This window comes from Phyllobates terribilis, unplaced genomic scaffold (genome assembly GCF_046119375.1).
Source record: "Phyllobates terribilis strain yellow unplaced genomic scaffold, ASM4611937v1 Scaffold_2__4_contigs__length_985480577, whole genome shotgun sequence".
NCBI lineage: Eukaryota > Metazoa > Chordata > Amphibia > Anura > Dendrobatidae > Phyllobates > Phyllobates terribilis.
In genome coordinates, this window is record NW_027362762.1 from 796,817,508 (window position 1) to 796,841,972 (window position 24,465).

At 43.2% G+C, this 24,465-nt stretch overlaps 1 protein-coding gene across 3 annotated transcripts in view; it reads right to left on the bottom strand.

Annotated features, from left to right (window-relative positions):
• SH3KBP1 (SH3 domain containing kinase binding protein 1) overlaps window positions 1-24,465 on the bottom strand; it is a 464,745-nt gene that overhangs the window by 277,596 nt on the left and 162,684 nt on the right. For all 3 annotated transcript variants that reach the window (XM_073667463.1, XM_073667464.1, XM_073667465.1), the window contains one exon: window positions 6,117-6,237. In XM_073667463.1, the coding sequence (XP_073523564.1) occupies window positions 6,117-6,237 (121 nt within the window). The remainder of the gene's footprint in view (window positions 1-6,116; window positions 6,238-24,465) is intronic.

Genomic DNA, 24,465 nt, shown 5'->3' on the forward strand with positions numbered 1-24,465 from the left:
AATTATGTAAGGTCATTAGTAACATGTATCGCCCTTATTTACAATACAGCAGCTTTTGAGACTGCATTAAAAAAAAACAGGTATCATGCAAAAAAAAACTCAAAAAAAACTCAAAAAAACAGCAAAGCCATCACACGTGAGTATACTTGGTATTCATGGAACCCTGGAGTCTAATTGTACTCAACATAACACACAGCTGACTGTCCATAGATCACATATACTACATGAAAGCTTAATCTAGGTAACTGTTCCATAAATGTCACTTGGTGTATTTAAGTTGTAAAACAAGAATAAACATCCATTAAGATACCGTATTATTGCGCTGTCTACCAGCTGAGCCTTGTCACATAATGACATCCACAAACTATACTTATAGTAGTTATGCACTGCAGATATAACCACTACAAGTGTCCTTTATAAAGTGTCAAAAAACCCCATTTAAATAACAGGTATAAAATGAGCTTTTTCATTTAAAGGGGTTTTCACTACTAGGACAACTCGCCTCCTGTGCCGTTCTAGCGGTGTCGGCATTCAGGTTCCAGGGGCTCTCATGAGGCCGCTCATTTCCTCTTGATTACTTATTCATCTGCAGACAAGGACAGCGCTGATTGGGCGAAGGGCTCATGTGACATAAGCTTTGGGAACGCGAGTGCCGACAACGCATGGGATGTAAGTACAGGTCTTTTTATTTTCACAAGGGCAAACATTCAGATCAGGAAGGTTGTTGTCCTAGTAGTGGACAACCCCTTTAAAGTAGGAAACAGAAGGAAGGATAAAATATATATATAAATATATATACAGTACAGACCAAAAGTTTGGACACACCTTCTCATTTAAACATTTTTCTGTATTTTCATGACTATGAAAATTGTACATTCACACTGAAGACATCAAAACTATGAATTAACACATGTGGAATTATATACTTAACAAAAAAGTGTGAAACAACTGAAAATATGTCTTATATTCTAGGTTCTTCAAAGTAGCCTCCTTTTGTTTTGATGACTGCTTTGCACACTCTTGGCATTCTCATGATGAGCTTCAAGAGGTAGTCACTGGAAATGGTTTTCACTTCACAGGTGTGCCCTGTCAGGTTTAATAAGTGGGATTTCTTGCCTTATAAATGGGGTTGGGACCATCAGTTGTGTTGTGCAGAAGTCTGGTGGATACACAGCTGATAGTCCTACTGAATAGACTGTTAGAATTTGTATTATGGCAAGAAAAAAGCAGCTAAGTAAAGAAAAACGAGTGGCCACCATTAATTTATGAAATTAAGGTCAGTCAGTCCGAAAAATTTGGAAAACTTTGAAAGTGTCCCCAAGTGCAGTTGCAAAAACCATCAAGCGCTACAAAGAAACTGGCTCACATGAGGACCGCCCCAGGAAAGGAAGACCAAGAGTCACCTCTGCTTCTGAGGATAAGTTTATCCGAGTTACCAGCCTCAGAAATCGCAGGTTAACAGCAGCTCAGATTAGAGACCAGGTCAATGCCACACAGAGTTCTAGCAGCAGACACATCTCTACAACAACTGCTAAGAGGAGACTTTGTGCAGCAGGCCTTCATGGTAAAATAGCTGTTAGGAAACCACTGCTAAGAACAGGCAACAAGCAGAAGGGACTTGTTTGGGCTAAAGAGCACAAGGAATGGACATTAGACCAGTGGAAATCTGTGCTTTGGTCTGATGAGTCCAAATTTGAGATCTTTGGTTCCAACCACTGTGTCTTTGTGCGACGCAGAAAAGGTGAACGGATGGACTCTACATGCCGGATTCCCACCGTGAAGCATGGAGGAGGAGGTGTGATGGTGTAGGGGTGCTTTGCTGGTGACACTGTCGGGGATTTATTCAAAATTGAAGGCATACTGAACCAGCATGGCTACCACAGCATCTTGCAGCGGCATGCTATTCCATCCGGTTTGCGTTTAGTTGGACCATCATTTATTTTTCAACAGGACAATGACCCCAAACACACCTCCAGGCTGTGTAAGGGCTATTTGACCAAGAAGGAGAGTGATGGGGTGCTACGCCAGATGACCTGGCCTCCACGGTCACCAGACCTGAACCCAATCGAGATGGTTTGGGGTGAGCTGGACCGCAGAGTGAAAGCAAAAGAGCCAACAAGTGCTAAGCATCTCTAGGAACTCCTTCAAGATTGTTGGAAGACCATTTCCGGTGACTACCTCTTGAAGCTCATCAAGAGAATACCAAGAGTGTGCAAAGCAGTCATCAAAGCAAAAGGTGGCTACTTTGAAGAACCTAAAATATAAGACATATTTTCAGTTGTTTCACACTTTTTTGTTAAGTATATAATTCCACATGTGTTAATTCATAGTTTTGATGCCTTCAGTGTGAATGTACAATTTTCATAGTCATGAAAATACAGAAAAATCTTTAAATAAGAATGTGTGTCCAAACTTTTGGTCTGTACTGTATATATATATATATATATTTATAATATAAATCATTTTACTTTTGACACTGATCAAAAGTAAACGCCTAACAAAACTCCATAGAGGGATGTACATCCATTACACTCATTAAACAGAAAACAATTAAAAGTGTAACTCCTCACAGCCATCATGTTATAGATGTAGTGCATCTCTACAGCAGACAACTGCTTTCAGGAGCTCAAAGCAAATCTGATCACCTCTGTACAGTGAGTGGTGGCGGTCGTATAAATACTCCAACAATACAAGGAGGTCCAACAACTGATAACTCTTTATCCTGATGAAAGCTACAGCATAAAGACATAAGACTACTCCAAACTAACCAATAAAAGGTAATGAAAATTATCAGTGGAGTCAATGATTTTCTGTTTATAACCCTTTAAAACATGTAAGAGTAAATCAGACTCTTCACAGTCTACACTACATGGCATTCTTAAATGGGCTGTCTCACGTTAGATTTTCAGGAGCACACACACAGTAGCTCCACTGCCTGCTTGATGGTGGCTGAGGACTCCTGCTTGCTGGTGGCGGAGGACTAATGCTTGCTGGTGGCGGAGGACTCCTGCTTGATTGACAGATTGAACCATGTGCATCATTTCACGGCTGGTCCGGAATGTACGCTCTCCGATGCTGCAAACAGAGGCAGTTTTACCTTTGAAGCATCAGAGGAGCACAGCAACACTGATGGTGGTAGGAGCCAACAGTGCGCTTCTGTGATCCAGCCAGCTTCAGAGACATGCTTACACGCTCTACTGGAAAGAGCTTGTAAGCACTGTGCATGTACAGCCATCGGAACAGTACAAACCAGCACTTGTAGACTTTAAAGCAAAGAGCTTGCAAGTGTGCACGCATTGCCTAGGAAACTGGCCAATTCTGATACATTGCAGAGGTGGCCGGGAACCTAGGCAACAAGTCAAGCAGTACACTATAGAATATAGAATTAAAAATCCCTCCAGGTAGTTTTGGAGAAAACGGTTCCATACAGTGTTGAGCCATATAACACAACTGTTCTAATCCAGAATATAGCAACAACAACTCAACTAAGAGAAACGTCACTACATCATTACGTTGTGAAAACACTTTCCAGACGAGTCAGCGAGAAGCAGGCCTTTATGGTGGAATTGCTTCAAAGAAGCCACTACTGAGGATTCTTTGCAGAAGAAACTATTTGGGGTCAAGCAACACAAGGGTCGGACATTAGATGAGTAGTAATCAGTACTGTGGTCTGAGGAGTCAAACTCTCAGATTTTTGGTACCAACCGCCATGTCTTTGGGAGACACAGAAAAGGTGAGTGGATGGTTTCTATATAAGTGGTACCTGCTATGAAGCATGGAGGAGGAGGTGTGATGGTGTAGGGGTACTTACCTTGTGAAACTGTTGGTGATTTATTCCAAATTCCAGGCATACTTACCAAGCATGGCTACCACAGCATTCAGCAGTGACATGCCATCCTTCTGATTTGCACTTAGTGGGGCCATCATTTGTGTTACAACAGGACAATAATTCAAACCAAAACATTTTGGGTTATATATGGGCTATGAGACCAAGAAGAAGTATGGAGTTCTGCATCAAATGACATGGCCTCCACAATCACCTGTCTTCAACTAAACTGAGATGATTTCCAATGAGTTGGACCTCAGAGTGAAAGGAAAGCAGCCGACAAGCGCTCAGCACCTCTGGGAGCTCACTCAAAACTGTTAGAAAGCCATTCCAGGTGATGACCTGATGACTCTACCTGAGAGAATGTGAAGAGGGTGTAAAGCTGTCATCAGAGTAAAAGGGGATACTTTGAGAAATCTAAGGTTTAACACATATTCTGGTTTGCTTCACACATGTTTCTTTACTCCTTGTTTCCATATGTGTTCCTTCATGGTTTTGCTGCCCTCAGTCTGAATCAACAATATGCACATTTTGACTGGTACAGTATATACATACGTACATATACATATGAACACATTCACAACTAAATAGTACATAGAAGATAAATTAAAAAAAAAAACATTTATTGCTAATTTTAAAGAAGTTTTACATGTTTTTTCAAAAGTTGAGATAAGAGTATGGAATGTTAGAAAATAAAGAAATAGCCATTACTCATCTTTTATATCCCCAGTCGCTCCAGTGCTGCCACCCTGAAGGTCCCCACCATTAATGGAAGTGATGACTTCCCATTTGTCAGTTGTCTGCCATGTCCTATATAGAAATGTCCCAATTCAGGACAGTGATTGGCTACAGCAGTCCCGTGATTGATAGGTGGGGTGTCATAACTTGTACAAACAGGGACTACAGCTAGAGCAGCAGGGAATTCATTAGGTAAATCATATTATTTCATACTGTAAGGCAACTTCTAAAAAAAATATCAGAAAACCCTTTTAATCTGTGGTAGTGATGTATGTGCATTTGTAGTATACATATAAAAAAACAACAAACACACACGTGTTTACACCAGTGTTATTTTGCCAACAAAGTCTTGATTTATTATATATTTTATATTATTATTTTTTAATTAAATCATAATTTTGTGTGAAAACTATATCTACGTAGTTCCTTACAAATGCAGTATAACAAGATGTTACTCACACTTGTAGAGCCTCAGCTGTATTACAGGGAATGCCAAACTACTGCCATCTATGTAAAGGCACTGTGCTTTTACCTTTATTTTAGAAATCTGAGTTTTTGCTTTAGAGAAATGTATTATTGAATTGAATTGCTATGCCAAAGAGCCGCAAGAGCAGCGTTGTGGACACTGCACTTACAGTTCTTCTGTCTCTCTTCCCCATTCCCCACCTACTGCATGTCTCCCATCCATGACTGACAGGTCACACTTCTTTCAGTGACCTGCCTCTCATGCCTAATATCTAGCCATTCTTTGGGGTAGTGCATGCACAGTAATGTCCTAATGAAGAAGACTCACAGTGTCTGGTGCAGTCTGTAGAGTGCGCCAAACATTGACAGTCCTCTTCAGTAGGATGACCGACATGGGAACAAGTAGCATGAGTGAAGAAGACAGCCAGTGTATGGCAGGCACCATCTGCATAGTTTGACAGACACTGACAGTCTTCTTACTGTGCTTGCACCATCCTGGTGAATGATGGTGGTTACACTAGATCTCAAGTGGTAGAGAATAGTCATTGAAAGATAAAAGACCTGTCAATCAGGGAAGAGGTGCAGCAGAGCTATAAGTGCATAGCCCTCTCCGCTGCACTTGTGACTCATTTGCATTGCACCTGAACAATACATTTCTGTAAATCGGAAACTTCCTTTTCTGAAGGTCAGTGACTTTACAAAGATGGCATTAGTTAGAGGTATAAAAACCCGGCGACGGGTTCTCTTTCAGCTGCTCACCTTTTAGACACCATTGCAGTGCTCAGTACAGGATAAGGGAATATTTTACTATTTCAGTTACACAATTATCCGTCTACAACAATATTCCATAAATCAACACTTTTCATACATGTTATTCTGTGATAATTCACAATGGTGACAATCTGCAACATGAACAATCCGATCATCCAGAATTTCAAAGGACATAAGTGGAAGAATTTGAAATAATCATTTATAGCAATCTTCTTACTTAAAAAACATAAAAAAATATATAGATTTTGAAACACGTTTTACAAAAATACCCACAAGCAGAACATCAAAGCATTGTATAGAGTGGTATATCAATTACCTCTTCCGGGACCACGGACCACTGCTTCACTTGAGAGCAGGGCACTGCCATTAGATATGGTCTGGTTAGGTCTGTCTGGTGGTTTACTGCTCACGTCTTTTTTAACGTCTTTCTTTAGTTCCTGCATAAAAAAAAAATAAAAATAAAGTATAAATAAAGAGAGAAAAAAATGCTAACTTTAGAAAAGCCACATCAAACAAAGGTCATTGTGCCCCCCTGTAGTGCCGGCCTGTACAAGTGTCAAATAAATCAGCTAAAGCAAAGATATTTTAACCAAAGGTAGTAATAATCCAATCTATTATTTCAAGCCCAAGGATGGAAAAGTTATAAAGGTCTACAGAATTAGTTTAGTCTAAAAAATACACTGTACAAGCAGAAAAGAGAAAAAAAAAGTATAAAATGGCAGAAATGATATCTATAATGAAATCTCATCTCATCATTTACTATGTGATCCTCTTAAAGCACCACTCCGGTGTTTTTTGGAGTAGTGTTATTAATGTAAGGTCCCTACCCCCGGTCTCATACTTACCAGCCGCCATCTACATCTTTTATCCGCGCCGCTCCGATCGGTCTCCAGCAGTTTGTGATTTGCTGAATCGCTCCAGTGTTTGCTGGACGAACCGGAGGTCATTTTTCAATGCAAGTTATGAAAGCCTTGTTCTGGCTCTCAAAGACTTAGATTGAGCGCTTCCGGTCAGTCAGAAGTTGGGGGTCACAAGATGGCGACACGGGACTGGAGCAGCACTGGGAAGAGCTGAAGACGGCAGCTGCTAAGTATAATACTAGGGTCAGTGAACTTACATTAGTAGCGCAACTCCAGATCTGCAATAAAAAAAACACTGGAGTGGCGCTTTAAATATTAGCCAATTAAAAAATGAAACATTACATATTCACTGGTCATATGCTGTATCTTACAAACCAAAATATCTCCTGGAAAGCCCCACAGAATCCTGAAAGCGGGCTCTAAATTGTACTAAAATGACCTATATGACATTTTTGCCTTTGATAACCATACCGATCTGCCTACTAGACGTCTCCATAACATTTTATATTAGACTTTAGCTCCTAATTTCAAAACAGATCAGGCTAGGTTCACATTTGTATTAATTAAATGCGGTATTCTAGAGAATTGTCCAGGTCTCAGGTGAGGAGCCCTCCTCTATTAGATATTTATTCATATCCTGTTAATATACCAGGGGCGGACATATCATTGGTGCAACCTGTGCGTCCTCACAGGGGCCCAAGTAGTGAGGGGGCCGATTTCTACCTCCAAAGCAGATGGAACTGTGCATTATTATGAAATATTGGGCTGCAAACGGCCCATATCTTCTTCCTGCACAGGGGCCTCTTCTGTATGTGTCCGCCAATGTAATATACCATAAATGTATATGATAGGAATATCCCTTTAATGGAGACAATCACCTATGGTGAATTAATATTTATGAGGGAATTGCTTGAACAGCTAGGAGTGGTGTCTAGGAGTAAATTAAATAAATGGATGGCACTCTGAGTATTTTGTGCAGAGACGGATCTGTGATTCTCAGCACGCAAGGAGGTGAAGCACAACAGAGACTTTGTGTCCTGACATTTTGGTCAATAATAAACTTGGCTCGGTGGGATGGGATTGCCAGTCCTCTCAGTAGATATGATGGAGATGGACCTCTGCATTCATCCCATTTTCTCCTTACTTCTAGCAATCAGATGGTAATTGATTTATTTAACTAAAATATCATAACATTGATCTTGAGTTAAAAGATTTATTGAGCATTTTATTTTTCGGAGTGCTAGGATGTACTTTTATAATCTTTAAGTAAATAAGAGAAATATTTGGTTGGAACAAGCTCTTTAACATCTTAAACACAAGTCCTCACAGACGTCAGTTATTTTCTCATGTTCACCAGAGTTTGGTCAGTTTTCACCATCAGAGTTTGGTCAGAATTTTTTCATTTTTTCTGGCATAAAAAAAAAAAACTGATCGAGGTTTCTCAAGCTTCTCCTAACAAACAGTTCAAAGAAAAGGGACAGCAGACGGACGGCATATGGAGGGCATCCCAATACTGTACAATTTTTTTCACGGATTCATAGACTTGCATACGTGAGTTTGATCCGACACTTGGATCAATATTGGACAAACCTCCATGCTTTTGTGCAGACCACTCATTTTGAGGAAAAAAATCGGAAATTCTACATAGACTATAATGGGCAGGAGGGCTATCCATGAAAAACATGGATATCACTTGTGCAAGAAAAACTGACATGATGGCCCTGGAGAACGAGTCACACTTTAAGGCCACGGCCCCACTATCAGTATTTGGTCAGTATTCGGTCAGTATTGTTTCTCAGAAGTGGGAGACAAAAACCATATAAGGAACAATCAGAGAAAAGGTATAATAGAAACAAGTCACCAATTCTGCATTTATCACCCACTCCTGGTTTTGGCTCCCACTCATGAGAAAAATTACTGACCGAATACTGATAGTGGGGTCGTGGCCTAAAAATGGGTATAAAGGACAAGTGCTTGTAAAAACAAGCACCTTTCTAGTTTACTTCAAAATGTGCACTGCTCCATTAATGATAACCTTTATCTCCTATTATTTACTGCTCGTTTCCTAGGTTACCGGCCACTGCTGCGGTTAGCATTGGTGGCAGTCATATGCATTGCTTACATTCCTGTTTCTACTGTCAGCTGAACAGGAGCCATCGTCCCCTGCAAGCAGAAAGCCAGGCACTAGGGCAGCAGTGCTATCCTGAAAAAAAAAGCGGGATAAACACTTTAATAGCCTTTATTACAAAACCTGCATGGATGGCATCTGCATTAATGTAGAAAGCAGAAGGAAACCAGCATTACATGTGCCCAATGTTATGTCAATTTGGCCTTTATTATAAAAGCTATGGGCAGACACAAAAACAGGAAACTTAAATGCCAAATGTATAAAAATACAAAGATAAAGGGATGAATTATGAAAGATTTGTTTATATATTATTTTAATAAATGTCATACAAGAGACTAATATGCTTTAGAAGCCTACACTGTATGCAAAAACCCAGACTACTGAGCCAAGCAACCACACATAAAAAAGGAGAGGGAAGTAGGAACAGTCACCGATATCCACATGACAAGATGTTTCATGATTTACAGCAGCAAATTCCCCTTTTCCTTTATGGCTATGTTTGTATAAAGTGACTCATGACCCTCACATTTATATCCCATCTTCCCTTTGCACAGCTTTGGAGTTAACCACACAACAGTACAAATCAGGTGATTTATTAGGGGGATTTTGGCTTAGGTTACTGCTCTCATACAACTTTAATGGGGAAAAAAACATTATGGTATGTGAACACGACTTCTTTTTCAGGCGGTTTCCGCCTGGAAGCCACTTGAAAAAGCACAGCAAAACCACTGCAAACAATGAGCATAATGCACAGCAATGTTATAACAACATTGCTGTGCAGATGATTAGTCTTTTGTTACTTCTTTTGACCACTTCAGGGTCAGAAACCGTTTGGCTGTAAAAATAAAAAAATAGTATGCTCATTTTTAAAGTGGTTTTCCAGCAGAAGCTAGTTATAGTTTAAAATGATAGAAAAAAAGATTGAAGCATTGACGACAAAACTGCTAGAAAAGCCACTTCAGGAAAAAGACTGAGCTTTTTCTTTCACTCAGGAAAACCTCAGCGGGTGCATCGCCATCTTAAAGATGCCAGGTGCAGATAACCAAAAACGATGACTTCTGATTCTTGCTCTCTGCACACACAGGATCACATAGGGAGGATTTTTATAATAATGTAACCTAGATTTTTTATGTTTCTAGTCTCCACTAGTTGGTCAATTTAATGTATTCAATCTGAATTGTTTAGATGAATATTTCAACTACAGAAGTCAACGGTACCTTAAAAAAAAGCAATTCCATTTTGATTTGTCTATTTGGGCAATAGCACAAAACAGGACCACTATTTATAACCTGTGTTAGGCCACGGCCCCACTATCAGTATTTGGTCAGTATTTTTTCTCAGGAGTGGGAGCCAAAACCAGGAGCGTGTGATAAATGCAGAATTGGTGACTTGTTTCTATTATACCTTTTCTCTGATTGTTCCTCACCTGATTTTGGCTCCCACTCCTGAGAAAAAATACTGACCAAATACTGACTAAATGCTGATAGTGGGGCCGTGGCCTTAGAATTTTCCTACGTCTCAGCCAAATTTAAATAAACTCATATGAACACATCAGATTGCAACAAATTGGAAGAGTAAACTTATTCGTACTGCTTCTTTTAGTAAGTGAAGTCATTAAGTCTTTCCATTGTAGTGAATGGATTTTATAAAATGAGTATCTAAAGTGTTTTTTTACATTGTATATTCTATGCTACACATTATTTATGTGACATAGAAGCTTTATTTATAGTGTACCTTTAAATAAAGGTGACTTTTATATACCTTATTTGAAAGACTCAATTTTTTAATTTTCAGTTTTCTCTGACCTATCGTGTTAATACTACCTGCTATAATGATTGTCTCCCATACACTACATACAGAAATATGCCCTCCTGTTTGTATGTAGCAGAATGGAGGACATTACTGAGCATTGTAACTGTGAAACCTGGGGTTCACTAGAAAGCAGCAGTCGGTGTCTGTGTCTTTCACTCTGTTTCTCCCTCCTTCTTTCCCCTCCTCTGGCAATAGACTTAAAGAAATTGACCACTACTTTTTCACTTATGACTTACCCCTAGGATAGGTCATCAATATCTGATCGGTCAGGGTCTGATTCCCGGCACTCCCGCCGATCAGCCTCTCCCAGTGTCGGCGGCAGCGGCCGCTGGCTGGATCTACTCGATTACAGAGCTGCTTCATCTTCTGGTAGTGGCCGTGGCAGGGTACTGCACATCCGCCTCCTATTGATTTGAATAAGAGACGGATGTGCAGTACCCTGCAACGGCCACTACCAGAAGATGAAGCAGCTCTGTAATTGAGCAGTTCAGACCGCTCAGACATTAATGACCTATCCTAAGGACAGGCCATCAATGAAGAAGTAGTGGATAACCTCTTTAAACTAGGCAACTGTAACCAGATTCCAGAGTAAACTAATAGTCTTATCTTGTTTGGTCCAAAATTTTAGCAGCTTTTCAGAGTGAACTTTCAGTTCAGGAGACATGGGGAAGGAGAAGTGGCTTATAAATGGAGAAAGAAGCTTATATCTCTTATAAGATATATTACAAAGTTTCCTTTATATTTGATTGTATCATTAATTTATGAAATATTTATTTAATGGCCAGTGACTATTTAAGTCTATGTTTGTATAAATGAAGTACCTTAATGAGTTTTTCATAGGTTATGTGCATGCAGCCGCCAGAGTTTTCTCTCACAAAGCTGTATCACGAAAAAAATCTTTGGCCTGAAGAATGATCATGATGCTTCTTTTCACCGCTCCAGGGTTTCCAAACCCTGTGTACTGTGTAATGGCTGTGTCTGACCATACCACAGCTCCTGGGCAGGGGAGGAAGCAAAAGATTATACAGACATTACAGCACAGCAGAGGATCACAGCTGATTCTTTCTGTGAGGTAAATCATTTCCCTGCCTGTTTTTAAAAAATGTTTTACCTCAAAGGAAGAATTATTTTTGATCCCCTGGTGTAACGTCTGTATACTCTTTTGTTTCCTCCCCTGTCCAGGAGATGTGGTATGATCAGACCATGATCCCGCACAGTCACACACAGCCATTACACAGTACACAGCAGGGGCACATTTATAAGATTATATCAGCACAGGAACATTTTATTTAAACACATCCAATTGTGGAAAACTCCTTTAAGATCGAACAACCCCTTTAAACCCTAGTTTAAAAAAAATCAAACAATGTGACTCAAACTCCCTATTTACATTTTAATAAAAGAAAGTCACATTTTAACCCCAATATCATCCTCACGTCATTCAAGGATGCAGGAAGATGAGATATTGGAACAGTGATGCAGTAATGTCTCATTGGATGGATGGAATCGCTTGTCATTTTCTTTGCATAGAATATGGAGCATAAGAAAATTCTTTTGACACCTTTTCCCAGAAGAGCAATTATTGTGTTCAGTCAGCTAAAGAAAATGTCCAGTGACCACCAGCTCATCCGTGTGTGAACTGCAACAAAACTATCCAGATCAGATCCATTCTCAACAACCACGTAAGTATGATGGCACGCTGGGATTTACTAATGACACACTAACCAGTGAATACATATTTTGAGTTTCTATTAGTTGACATTTTTGTACAAAATGAAACAGCAGATGAGCTCTAAAAATAATGACTAAAAAAAATGTCAAGGACTCTTAATTAAAGCAAACAGTTTTCAAGTAGAGAGCGTAGCGTAGACATGTAGGCGTCGTGGTCCGACTCACACAAGATATTATTTCATGAAATTTGACATTTCGATTTATTTGTATAATTACTATAATTGTGAAACATAATTATTTCTCAACTATAGATGGATTTCTAATGCTACTGTAAAACCTTCATTCAGCATGCACCCCCTAATTATTACCAGCTCCTCCAGAGAAATGGCACTACCTGTGGAGGCGTCCTGACCAAGCTGTGTATGGTGAAAAATAACATTTCCGATCTGGTGTCCTAAAGACAGTTATTACGGTATGTGGCCACAGTGATTACAGCTGCCCTTACGGTATAGTGAGCGGTGACTATAACAGCTCCATGTCCCCCCCTATTACTGAAAGGATACAAGTTCATTTTCTCCCTGTAGCCGCGACTCCAGTAAGGCATGCCGGAATTATTTAAAAATGATTTACTTGTAGATTAACCCTATATCAGCAAGTAAATAACATTTCTGGACTTCCCTTTAAATTGTTAGCTATCGATGTCTATAACTAGAAATGATGCACAATAGAAATAAGATATATGAAAAGATACTTATAAATTGTGTTTACGTATTTTGTATTTAATTATTCATTTTTTTATTTATGGAAAAAAACACAAAAAAAACTGCCCAATACATGATTTGTGAAAACCGTCACTAAAAGGCTTAGGCTCTGTGCTCACGATGCGTTTTTTAAGGGTTTCCGCAGCGGCAAAATTGCTGCAGAAACGCTTGGTAGAAGGCCTGCCATGTCCCCCAATGATAATCCGCATGTGCTGTGCACATGCTGCGAAATTTCCGCTGTGGATTATCATTGCGGAAAAAAACGCAGCACTACCAATTATTTTGCGGAAGCGCTGCGTTTTCGCCGCCATTGACTTGCATCACTGTATATGTAGATGCGCATTCCATGCGTTCCAATGTGCAGACGGTACCCAGGTGTGGAGGACAGGAGACTCTCATCCAGACCCAGGTACCATAGAACTTGTAAAAAAAGAATAAAATAAAAAATAAATGTTATATTTACCTTCTGGCGGCCCCCACTGAGCTCGTCCTCTCATGCCGGCAGATCGCGATGGACTGAAGGATCTGCGCTGACGTCAGAGTCATGTGATGGGTCACAGGATGATGACGTCAGCAGGTCCTTCAGTGTACCACAATCTGCCGGCAGCCGGGACGGTGAAGCAAGACTGCGGGGGCCATCAGAAGGTAAGTATATATCTATTTTTAACCATTCTTTGGGGTTACACTATATAAATCCATGCCATTTGCATGGATTTATATAGTGTGACCAAGTTGTCAAGCACTTTCAAGCACCTTCCAAGTAATGCTAAAAGTGATGCTACAAACATCAATTAAAACAAAAAGGTATCGGTCACCAGGATTTTATGTAATCTGAGAGCAGCATGATGTAGGGGCAGAGATCCTTATTCCAGCGATTTATCACTCACTGGGCTGCTTGGTGTTGTTTTAATAAAATACTGTTTTATCTGCTGCAGATCTAGCAGGTCTCTCTGAATGCTGAGCTCTGTATAACCCCGTCCTCACCACTGATTGGCTGCTTTCTATATACTCTGTGCAGAGGCAGAAAGCTGTCAATCAGTGGTGGGGTGGGATTACACAGAGGAGGACTACATGGCACCAGACAACTAATCCTCTATTGATAATCTCCTGCTGATAAAATGCTGATTTTATTGAAACTACAGCAAACAGTCCAGTAAGTGACACAACGCTGAAATCAGGGTCTCTGCCCCTACATTATGCTGCTCTCAGATTACATAACAAAACCTGGTGATAAATTCCCTTTAAGAGAACTAGAATAGTAGAAGAATCCAGTGGATAAAAAAGGTTAAACATTTTTTTATTATATCAAGTTAAAAATAGCAGCAGTGCACATCAGCAAGTAGCGAAACCTACGCGTTTCAACCTAAAGAGGTCTTAATTAGAGATGAGCGTTGTTCTACTCGAACTGTTCGCCAATCTCAAATTCGAGCTGTTTTGGGCGGTGTTCGAGCCGGTCGGCGAACACGAACAATTTGAGAAAAATTCGGCTGTTCGAGGTTATGTTCGATAACTGTTCGTGCACCAAAATCATAACTGGATTTTTTCTCAGTAATGATGAAAATTAATGTTAATACGCAGTTTGAGTGTACAGTGGGGCGGGGGGGAGGGGCAGGGGATGGATCTCTGCAGGAACAATGAAGATCTCCATTTTTTTTTCTCTTTCCCGCATTTACAGTGGGGAGGTGCAATCTGTCAGCCTATCAGCAGCGCACACACGGAGCGAAGTGCTTTTTTTCACACAAGCAAGGGCATGTGTGATTGGCAGTTTATGTCACATGTCCTTGCCCTATAAGACCAAGCCATTTTCCCCGTCGCCACCATTTTCTCACTGCTGCAGCTGCGTGTTAGACGGCACCGCTGTTGCTGTGTGCGCTATACCTTGTTAATTTCAAGCCAATTTTCGCACAAATATACAGATAGCTTGGGAGTAGGGAATAGTTGTGATTGCAGTCCTTTTAAGGACTAGGTTACAGCATTTCCTACGACTTTTATCAGGCAGGTCTGTGCTCTTAAATAGATAGATTGTGGGAGTAAAGACTAATTGTAATTGGAGTCCTTTTCAGGACTAGGTTACATCAGTTCCTATCAGTTTTTGCCAGGCAGGTCTGTGCCAGTGCTGTGCAAGTTTTTTTCACAGCATTTGGCTGAATCTAGCAAAGCTAATCCTTTTTGGCCTATTGCAGAGTGTGTTAGTCAGTGGAGTAGCCTATCTGTGTTGCAAGATATACCACCTGTGTATAGAATACCAATTTTTTTACTGCACCTAGTGAAGTAAAATCTTTTGGGCATAGCATCATTCTATTAGTCCATCTATACTGACCTCCATCAGGTTGCAAACTGAATATAATTTTTTTCTGCATCTAGCTCTGAAAAAATATTTGGGCTTCTAGCAGTGTGTGGGACTTGGTCTATTAGTCTATCTATACTGACCTCCATCAGGTTGCAAATTAAAAATAATTTTTTTCTTCATTTAGCTCTGAAAAAATATTTGGGCTTCTAGCAGTGTGTGGGACTTGTTCTATTAGTCCATCTATACTGACCTCCAGCAGGTTGCAAATTGAATATAATTTTTTTCTGCATCTAGCTCTGAAAAAATATTTGGGCTTCTAGCGGTGTGTGGGACTTGGTCTATTAGTCCATCTATACTGACCTCCATCAGGTTGCAAATTAAAAATAATTTTTTTCTGCATCTAGCTCTGAAAAAATATTTGGGCTTCTAGCGGTGTGTGGGACTTGGTCTATTAGTCCATCTATACTGACCTCCATCAGGTTGCAAATTGAATAAAAAAATTTTCTGCATCTAGCTCTGAAAAAATATTTGGGCTTCTAGCGGTGTGTGGGACTTGGTCTATTAGTCCATCTATACTGACCTCCATCAGGTTGCAAATTAAAAATAATTTTTTTCTGCATCTAACCCAGCCAATAGTTTTGGCCTAATACCACAGTTTGGCCACTCAGCTCTGCTCGGTTACCATCCATTGTTTTTTTGTGCAAACAACTCCAGAGTTGTGAATTAGTTAACCACCAAAATGAGTGGAAAAAGGCCTGCTGCTGGTGGAAAGGGGAATAGGCGTGTTGGGAAGGGGAAAAAAGGTTGTGTCCGTGGGGTAGGTGCAGAAGAAAGACCATCTTCCAGCCAAACTAAAATGTCTACTTCTTTTAGCGGACAATGTGATAAGATCCCTTTCTTACGGCCACGCCAATCGCTACAAATTCCAGATGAGGCACAAAAACAGCAGGTGCTTCAACGGATATCAAGTGCTCCTTTAAGTGGGCTCTCCTCCACATCAACTTCAACATCACAAATACTCCAGTCCTCAAAGGTGTCACCCAAATCGCACTTGCTTCCTCACAGCTCCCAAATCTCCAGCTGCCCGTCTGAGTATGAGGTAGAACAGATGGTTGAGTCTGCAGAGCTGTTTACTCATACTATAGCCTGGGAATCAGAGGTCGACTCCAGCGCTTCTGTGAATCCAGACGAGGAAATGATCTGCACTGATGCCCAGAATCTTTATGAGTCGGATCCAGGACCAGACGCAGAAGGTTCTGACCATAATGTAGACCCTCATTCCCAAACTGTAACTCCTGTTGGTGGAGACAATGAGGAAGACGATGATAAGACTCAAATACCTGATTGGAGCGACAACTTTAGTTTTTTGTCAGGGCAGGAACAGGTTGGCTCTGAGGACGACGGGTGTGATAACGCACAGGGTGATGATGATGAGGTCGGAGATCCCACTTACTGTCAACCCACAGTCAGCCAAGAGATGAGGTCAGCAGAGGAGGTGGAGGAAGATGCTAGTGACGACGAGGTCAGGTTGCGCCTTCCTGGACAGAGACGTAGTACTGGAAGCACGTCAACAACTGCATCCTCAAACACAACTCTGCCTCTCACCACAAGTCGTGGTGGCTCTTCAGGTCGCATGGGTGCTAAGCCTTGCATAGCCTGGGCATTTTTTCAGATCGATAAAGATGACCCAACTCGTGTTATCTGTAACATTTGTCAGCAAAAGCTAAGTAGAGGCCAAAAAATACATAGTTTGAGTACTTCATGCATGAACCGGCACATGGACATGAAGCATAAGTTGCAGTGGGAAGCTCAGTGTGCTACAATGCGGTCTAGCCGGCCGGGCCAACCACCGTCTGCCATATCTTGTGCATCCGCGGCCTCTTCATCCTCTGTGACTGGGGGGACAGCAGTCACACCTGTTTTGGGGCGCAGACCTGCCACCTCTTTACCCGCAACAGCCAGCGTGATTGGCAGGTCATCATTTTCTTTGGAGGTGGTAACACCAGCTGGTCTTGAGCGCTGTCCGACATCGATAGCACCACCTTTGGATCAAGGCAACCTAACATGTCCGCCTGCATCTTCCTCACAGACCGGCAGTTTGCCGGGGACACCCTTATCAACCCCGTCTAAGCACAATAGCCAGCCCTCGGTCCCTCAGATGTGGACAAGTAAAAGACCATTTCCTCCTAGCCATGAGAAAGCTAAGAGGTTGAATTTCACCATCTGCAAGCTCTTGGCTACAGAAATGCTGCCTTTCCGCCTGATGGACACAGAGGATTTTCGAGACCTTATGTCCGTCGCAGTGCCCCAGTACCAGATGCCCAGTCGGCACTACTTCTCAAAGAAAGGTGTGCCTGCGCTCCACCAGCATGTCGCACACAACATCACCGCTTCTTTGAGAAACTCTGTGTGTGACAGGGTGCATTTCACCACAGACACTTGGACGAGTAGGCATGGACAGGGGCGTTACATGTCGCTGACTGGGCACTGGGTAACTATGGTGACAGCAGGACAAGGGGCTGCTGTCCAAGTCTTGCCGTCCCCACAAGTTGTGCGTCAATCCTCTTTATGTCATTTTTCCTCCACTGCTTCTGCCTCCTCAACCTCCTCTCGGTCTTCCACCTGCACCCAAAGCCTGTCTGGTCATGCCACAAGCTTTCTAACTGCGCAGAAGGGATCCTGCACACCTCCTTACTATGCTGGCAGTAGGGCTCAACGTCATCAGGCGGTTTTTACATTGAAATGTCTGGGAAATGTGAGTCACACAGCTGAGGAGTTGTGGTCAGCTCTGGAGAACCAATTTCATGAATGGTTGTCTCCACTGGACCTGAAACCAGGGAAGGCCGTGTGCGACAATGCTGCAAACCTGGGTGCGGCCCTTCGCCGGGGCAATGTCACACACGTGCCTTGTATGGCTCACGTGTTGAACCTGGTTGTCCAGCAATTTTTAGCCCACTATCCCAGACTAGATGGCCTTCTGCAGAGGGCACGGTCGCTGTGTGCTCACTTCCGCCGTTCGCATCCCGCAGCTCAGCGACTTACATCTCTACAGAAGTCGTTGGGCCTGCCACTTCACCGGCTAAAATGCGATGTGCCTACCCGGTGGAATTCAACTCTGCACATGTTGCAGCGACTGTGGCAGCACCGACAAGCCCTGGTGCAATACGTTCTGACGTATAGCCTGGGCCAACGAGATTCAGAGGTGGGGCAAATCACGCAGGAGGAGTGGTCTCAGATCAGGGACCTATGCACCCTTCTGCACAGTTTTGAAATGGCGACGAAGATGTTTAGTGCTGACGATGCCATTATCAGCATGACTATTCCGGTGATTTACATGCTGGAGCACATGTTAAACAGAATTCGGAGTCAGGTGGTGGCACAAGAGGAGGTGGAGGAAGTAGAGGAGGAGGAGTTGTATGCGGAAGGGCTAACATCTGCAAGGTCCAGACGGTCGGCAGCACCAGGGCGGCAGGCATGTGAGGGTGGGGGAGATGATTTTACCAGGGCGCATGGTAGCAGCCAAACTAGTGAGGAAGGTGCAGGAGCCCAGGAAGAAGTGGAGGACGAACTGATGGAAGACTCATCAGATGAGGGAGACCTTGATCACATTTCTGTTGTGCGAGGTTGGGGGGAGAGGACAGAGGAAGGAAGCATGATTGTTACCTCGCCACCAACACAACAGGGACTTGGTGCTCCTGGATGCGCAACACACATGAGTGCCTTCTTGCCGCACTACCTGCAACATGACCCTCGAATTGTGAGAATTAGAAATAATCCTGACTACTGGGTTGCCACACTGTTAGATCCCCGGTACAAAAGTAAATTTGCAGAAATTATTCCTGCCATAGAAAGGGATGCACGCATGCAGGAGTATCAGCAGAGACTGTTGCAGAATCTTACATGTGCTTTTCCACAAAATACCAGTGTTGCACGTAGTGAATCTCACAGTTCCAACTTGCCAACCGTGGGACCGTCAAGTGTTCAGCACTCAAACCGTAACAGAACCACAGTATCTGCTGGTAACATCAATTTTGCGGAATCATTTCACCACTTTTTTAGCCCATCCTTTGCAAGGCCACAGGAGACAAGAAGTCTGACACATAGTCAACGCCTAGAGACGATGGTACAGGAGTATCTCCAAGTAAACATTGAAGCCACGACTGTGTCACTGGACCCTTGCTCTTTTTGGGCTTCCAATCTGGATAAATGGCCGGAGCTAGCCACTTACGCCTTGGAGATCTTGTCATGCCCCGCAGCCAGCGTTCTGTCTGAACGTGTGTTCAGCGCTGCTGGTGGTGTGCTGACAGATAAGCGCACGCGGCTCTCCACTGATAATGTAGACAGACTCACGTTCATAAAGATGAACAAATCATGGATCCGAAACGACTTTTCTACCCCTGTGTCATCCTGGGGAGAGTAAAAGCTTGATGATTGGTTAAAATCACCCTACCAACCGTTTTAAGCTTTCAAATTACTAATCATGTTTATCTGTATCTTGACTGGAAAATAATTTGGGCTTTGTAGCAGTGTGCAGCACTGATCCTATTAGGCCATCTATAATAAGCTTCACCAGATTTAAAATTAAAAATAATTTTTAGCTGCATCTAGCCCGGAAAATAATTTTGGGGCTCCGAGATGCGCAAGACACATAAGTGCCTTCTTGCTGCACTACCTGCAGCATGACCCTCATATTGTCAGAATTCGAAGTAATCATGACTACTGGGTTGCCACACTCTTAGATCCCCCAAACTTTTCGATCAACCTTTTCATTTTAATAAAGACCAAAAAAATGGTCATTTTTGAAATTATAAGCATTAGCAGGTTGTTAGAAACTGAAATCAAACAGTTTTCAACTCAAAACTTTATTCTAGGTGATGTTACATTTTCACATAGGACCCCTTGTTCGAAAGGAGCTTCTGAACTCTCTCGTCCATTGAATTTGTCAGGTTTTGGATGGTTTCTGCTTCAATTGTTTTGCATGAGGACAGAATACCCTCCCAGAGCTGTTGCTTAGATGTGAACTGCCTCCCGCCATCATAGACACTCCTTTTAATGATGCTCCAAAGGTTCTGAATGGGGTAGAGGTCAGGGGAGCATGGGGGTCACACCATAAGTTTGTCCCCTTTTATGCCCATATCAGCCAGAGATGCAGATGTTTTATGTGCAGCATGAGATGGTGCATTATCATGCAGAAAAATGATCTTGCTGTGAAATACACGGTTCTTCTTCTTGAACCATGGCAGGAAGTGCTGTTTGAGAAAATCCACATACATTATGGAGTTCATCTTTAGCGCCTTCAGGGATCCTAAAGGGGCCGACAATCTCTCTCCCCATGATTCCAGCCCAAAACATTACTCCACCTCCTCCTTGTTGGCGCTGTAGCCGTGTTTGCGTGGGGTGTCCATCAACCAGCCATCCTCCACTCCATTCATCTGGACCATCGAGCGCTGCACGGCACTCATCCGTGAACAAAACAGTTTTGAAATCAGTCTTCATGTAATGTTTGGCCCACTGGAGCCGTTTCTGCTTGTGTGAAGTGGATAGAGGAGGTCGACAGGATGGCGTATGCACAGCTGCAAACCTCTGAAGGACCCTGCATCTTGTTGTTCGGGGGACGTTGGAGGCACAAGCAGCTTCAAAAACTTGTCTGCTGCTATGACAAGGCTTTTTTGCCGCTGCTCTTTCAACCTGACGTAATTGCCTGTAGGAAAGAGTCCTCAATTTGCCCTTATCAGCACGCACACGTGTGTACTGTGAATCAGCTACATACTTCTTGATTGCCAAGACACTTCATCCTGATCATCGCACAATGTTGATTGTAGTCATGCCTTGACCTAAACACTCCACAATTTGTTGCTTCTCAGCAGCCGACACATCCTTTTTCTTTCCCATTTTGGCAGAAAATGTAGGCTGCTTAATAATGTGAGAGAGCCTTCTTAAGTAGTCTTGCCTTTCATTGGACACACCTGCCAAACTAATTAGCACAGGTGTCTGCAATTGCTTACAGTGATATAAAGAGCCCTGACACACATCACCATCAATGAGTTTAACTGACAAACAAACAAATTCTTCCCTTATCACTCCTAAACACTTTTTGCATAATAATTTGGAACGCGGTGTACATGTGCTTTTCCACAAAACACCAGTGATTCACGTAGTGAATCTTACAGTTCTAACTTGCCAACCGTGGTCTGTATGGAATTGTTCAATAAAGGGCCCAAAATTAAGATAACATAGATGGGAGAGGTCTCTATGAATAGGAATTCCTAAGTATTTGATACCCTGTGAGGGCCAGGCAAAGGGAAAGTTGGACTGGATGGAATCCTATATGGATTTAGGGAGGGAGACATCGAGGGCCTCAGACTTCGCTGCATTGATTTTAAAATTTTACCATGTAACAAAGTGATCTATTTCAGCCATAACAGCAGGGATGGATATATGTGATTGAGTGATATATACTAGGACATCATCAGCAAATAGAGAGCACTTGTACTCGGTGCCTCCCACCTCAATCCACCTAATATTGGGGTTATGGCGAATTGATGAGAGCAGGTGCTCCGTCACTAGGATGTATAAGAGAGGGGACAGAGGACATCCCTGCCTTGTCCCATTGGTGATTGTGAAAGGTGATGAAAATGTTCTGACGCACCCCCTGGGCCTTGGGACACCCGGAGCCGGACCCTTTTTGGTGGATGCTGGTGGTTGTAGTCTTCGTGGCGGCGATCCGGTTCCGTGGCTCAGGGCGGTCAAACCAGTGGCGGAACTATTTATGTGGTTTTGATGTTTAAATGTCCGACTACGCCACCCGTGGATTGCGGTCAGAGTGAACCGCCGCTACAGGGCAGACCGCTAAGGCTGGTGTTGTGGGTGCAGCAGAGCGTAGCATAACTCCCCATGGGAGGAGTATAGCCTCAGGGCAGTGTATGCGGAGGATGGGGGTGATGGTGCAGGGCAGCAGCAGTAACGACACGGAGTCAGTGATGCAGTTCAGGGCCTTTACTCACAGTTCTTATTATCCAGACCACGTCTGCAGGTAACGGCTGCCCACGTCGTACTGTGCTCACCAGGTGAGGGGCTCAGACAACTCCCAGATAACTTTGGAGCGCTTCACAGGACCCCCTTTGTGTGTCCTTTGTCTGGCCTTTCTTACCAACACTTCTGTCCGGCTGCCTCGGGCCTCCTCTTGGTAAACTTGGCGCCAGTTTCCCTGACCCTATGTGGTGCCTTCCTAGCGGGTGGAGCAAGGGGCTGCGCCACATAAAATGTCAGAGCCTCCGGTTTCTAGCTGAGGGTCGTTTCCTGCCTCCACTAGTTCGGGGACCGGTCTCCCCCTTTGGCCTGACCCCTCCACGCAGGTGGATTCGGGCGTGCGGTGGCGACTCGCCCGTCCGCACCCCTGGGATCCCTTCATTCCTCGTTCCTGGAGCCTTCTCCGCTCCTCTTCCTTCCTTCTCCCTCTTGCAGGCCTGGGCCTCTGTTACTAGGCCCGCCTCCGGAGCAGAGCTCATGCAGAGCCCCTGCTCCCTGCCACTTCTGCTCAGACTTCTCTGCACTGAACTAAGATGGTGCCCACCTTTTATACTCCCTTCTCAATGCACCCAGGAACTGCTTCCTCCCTGCTCCTGCACTGCAGGGTTCCCCTTCCTCAGTGTTCCCTCCCCCCACTCCAGCCAGGGACAGGGACTGTCGTGCCCATCTCAGGGGCATATTGGTCGCCCTGCCCCACGGCAATGTGGTGTAATGCATGCAGGTGTCGGGTCCTGATCCACACTCCATCCTTATCTGAGAGTGAGATATCACACCTCTGGGTGAGGTGCAATACGTCTGTAGCAACCGAGCCCTCGGTGCTACAGTTCCATTTATCTTCAGCCTAGGTGACGTATTGTGATACAGGGCCGTGATTTTGGCTATAAAAGGGTCCCCTAGACCCCTACCCCAAGCTTTTTAAGAGAATCATATATGGCGTGCCAGGAGACTCTATGGAATGCTTTCTCAGCATCCAACGAGAGTATCTACTTACAAATTTTTAACTGCATCTAGCCCAGGAAATACTTTGTGCCTAGTAGCAGTGTCTGCTAGTCAGCGGATTATCCCGGCTGTTAAGCAAGCTACACCACCTGTAGTTTGGACACTTAATTTTTTCAAAGGAAATGCTTCGGGACCACGGGATACTTAGTGAAGAGCATCAGGAGGCACCCCAAGGCATAGGGGCTGGGACTGGCACTAGGATGCCTTGCGGTGGACAGCCGAGCTCGATCCTTATAAAAGCTTTTTAACTGCAGCAGCTTTAGTGGACGCTACTGGAGCTGGAATTACGCGGCTGCTGGCATGAGACTTGCCCTCCAATAGATCCTTGTAAATGGATTTAAAGTGTATTCATTCAAATTAGAGGGACAATTTAAATTAAAAAGCTTAGAGCTGCCTCCACCACAGGGGGGCTCTCTCGACCCACCAGCGGACAGGCACCAGTATTGGGAGAGGGGGGCTGGCCGTCAGGGTTCACCGCGGCTCTGGCACAAACCCGGCGACACGGAGGTGGCACGGGCAGGAGCGGACTGGCCCTCTCGGCTTCTCACTTTTTGGATTTTAGAAGGGCATGACATGCCTATATCTGTGTCTCCCCCTCCTTTTACTCCTCCACCTCTTTTCTTTTCGCATGACTATATGTACTTGTCACTTTTCCATGTGTTAGTTGTGTCTTCTGAGCAGTTTGTCAGCTTTTGGACACCTTTGAAGGTGTTTTCTATGTGTTTCTATGTGTTTTTGTTTGCCTGCCATTGGTTTTAACGGTGTTCGAAGGTGTTCGACGAACAGTTCGACGAACAGTTCGGCGAACACACGGGTGTTCGACGAACCGAACCGAACTCGAACACTACGGGGGTGGCTCAACACTAGTCTTAATCATGGCAAATACTATTATATTTACTTCAGTCAAGTTCCAGGTTGTAAACTGGAAAGTAAAACCTGATGATCTGACATACTGGTTTCCATAAATATTACATTCAAGCGATTTATTACAAAATTTTATTTTGTGTTTGTAGCTCTTTTGCGTGAACATAGGGCAAAACAGTGTAACTCAAGATATAGAAAAGTAACCTAACTCAAGCCCTCCTTACAGCAGGTATCTAGGTATCCAATGTACT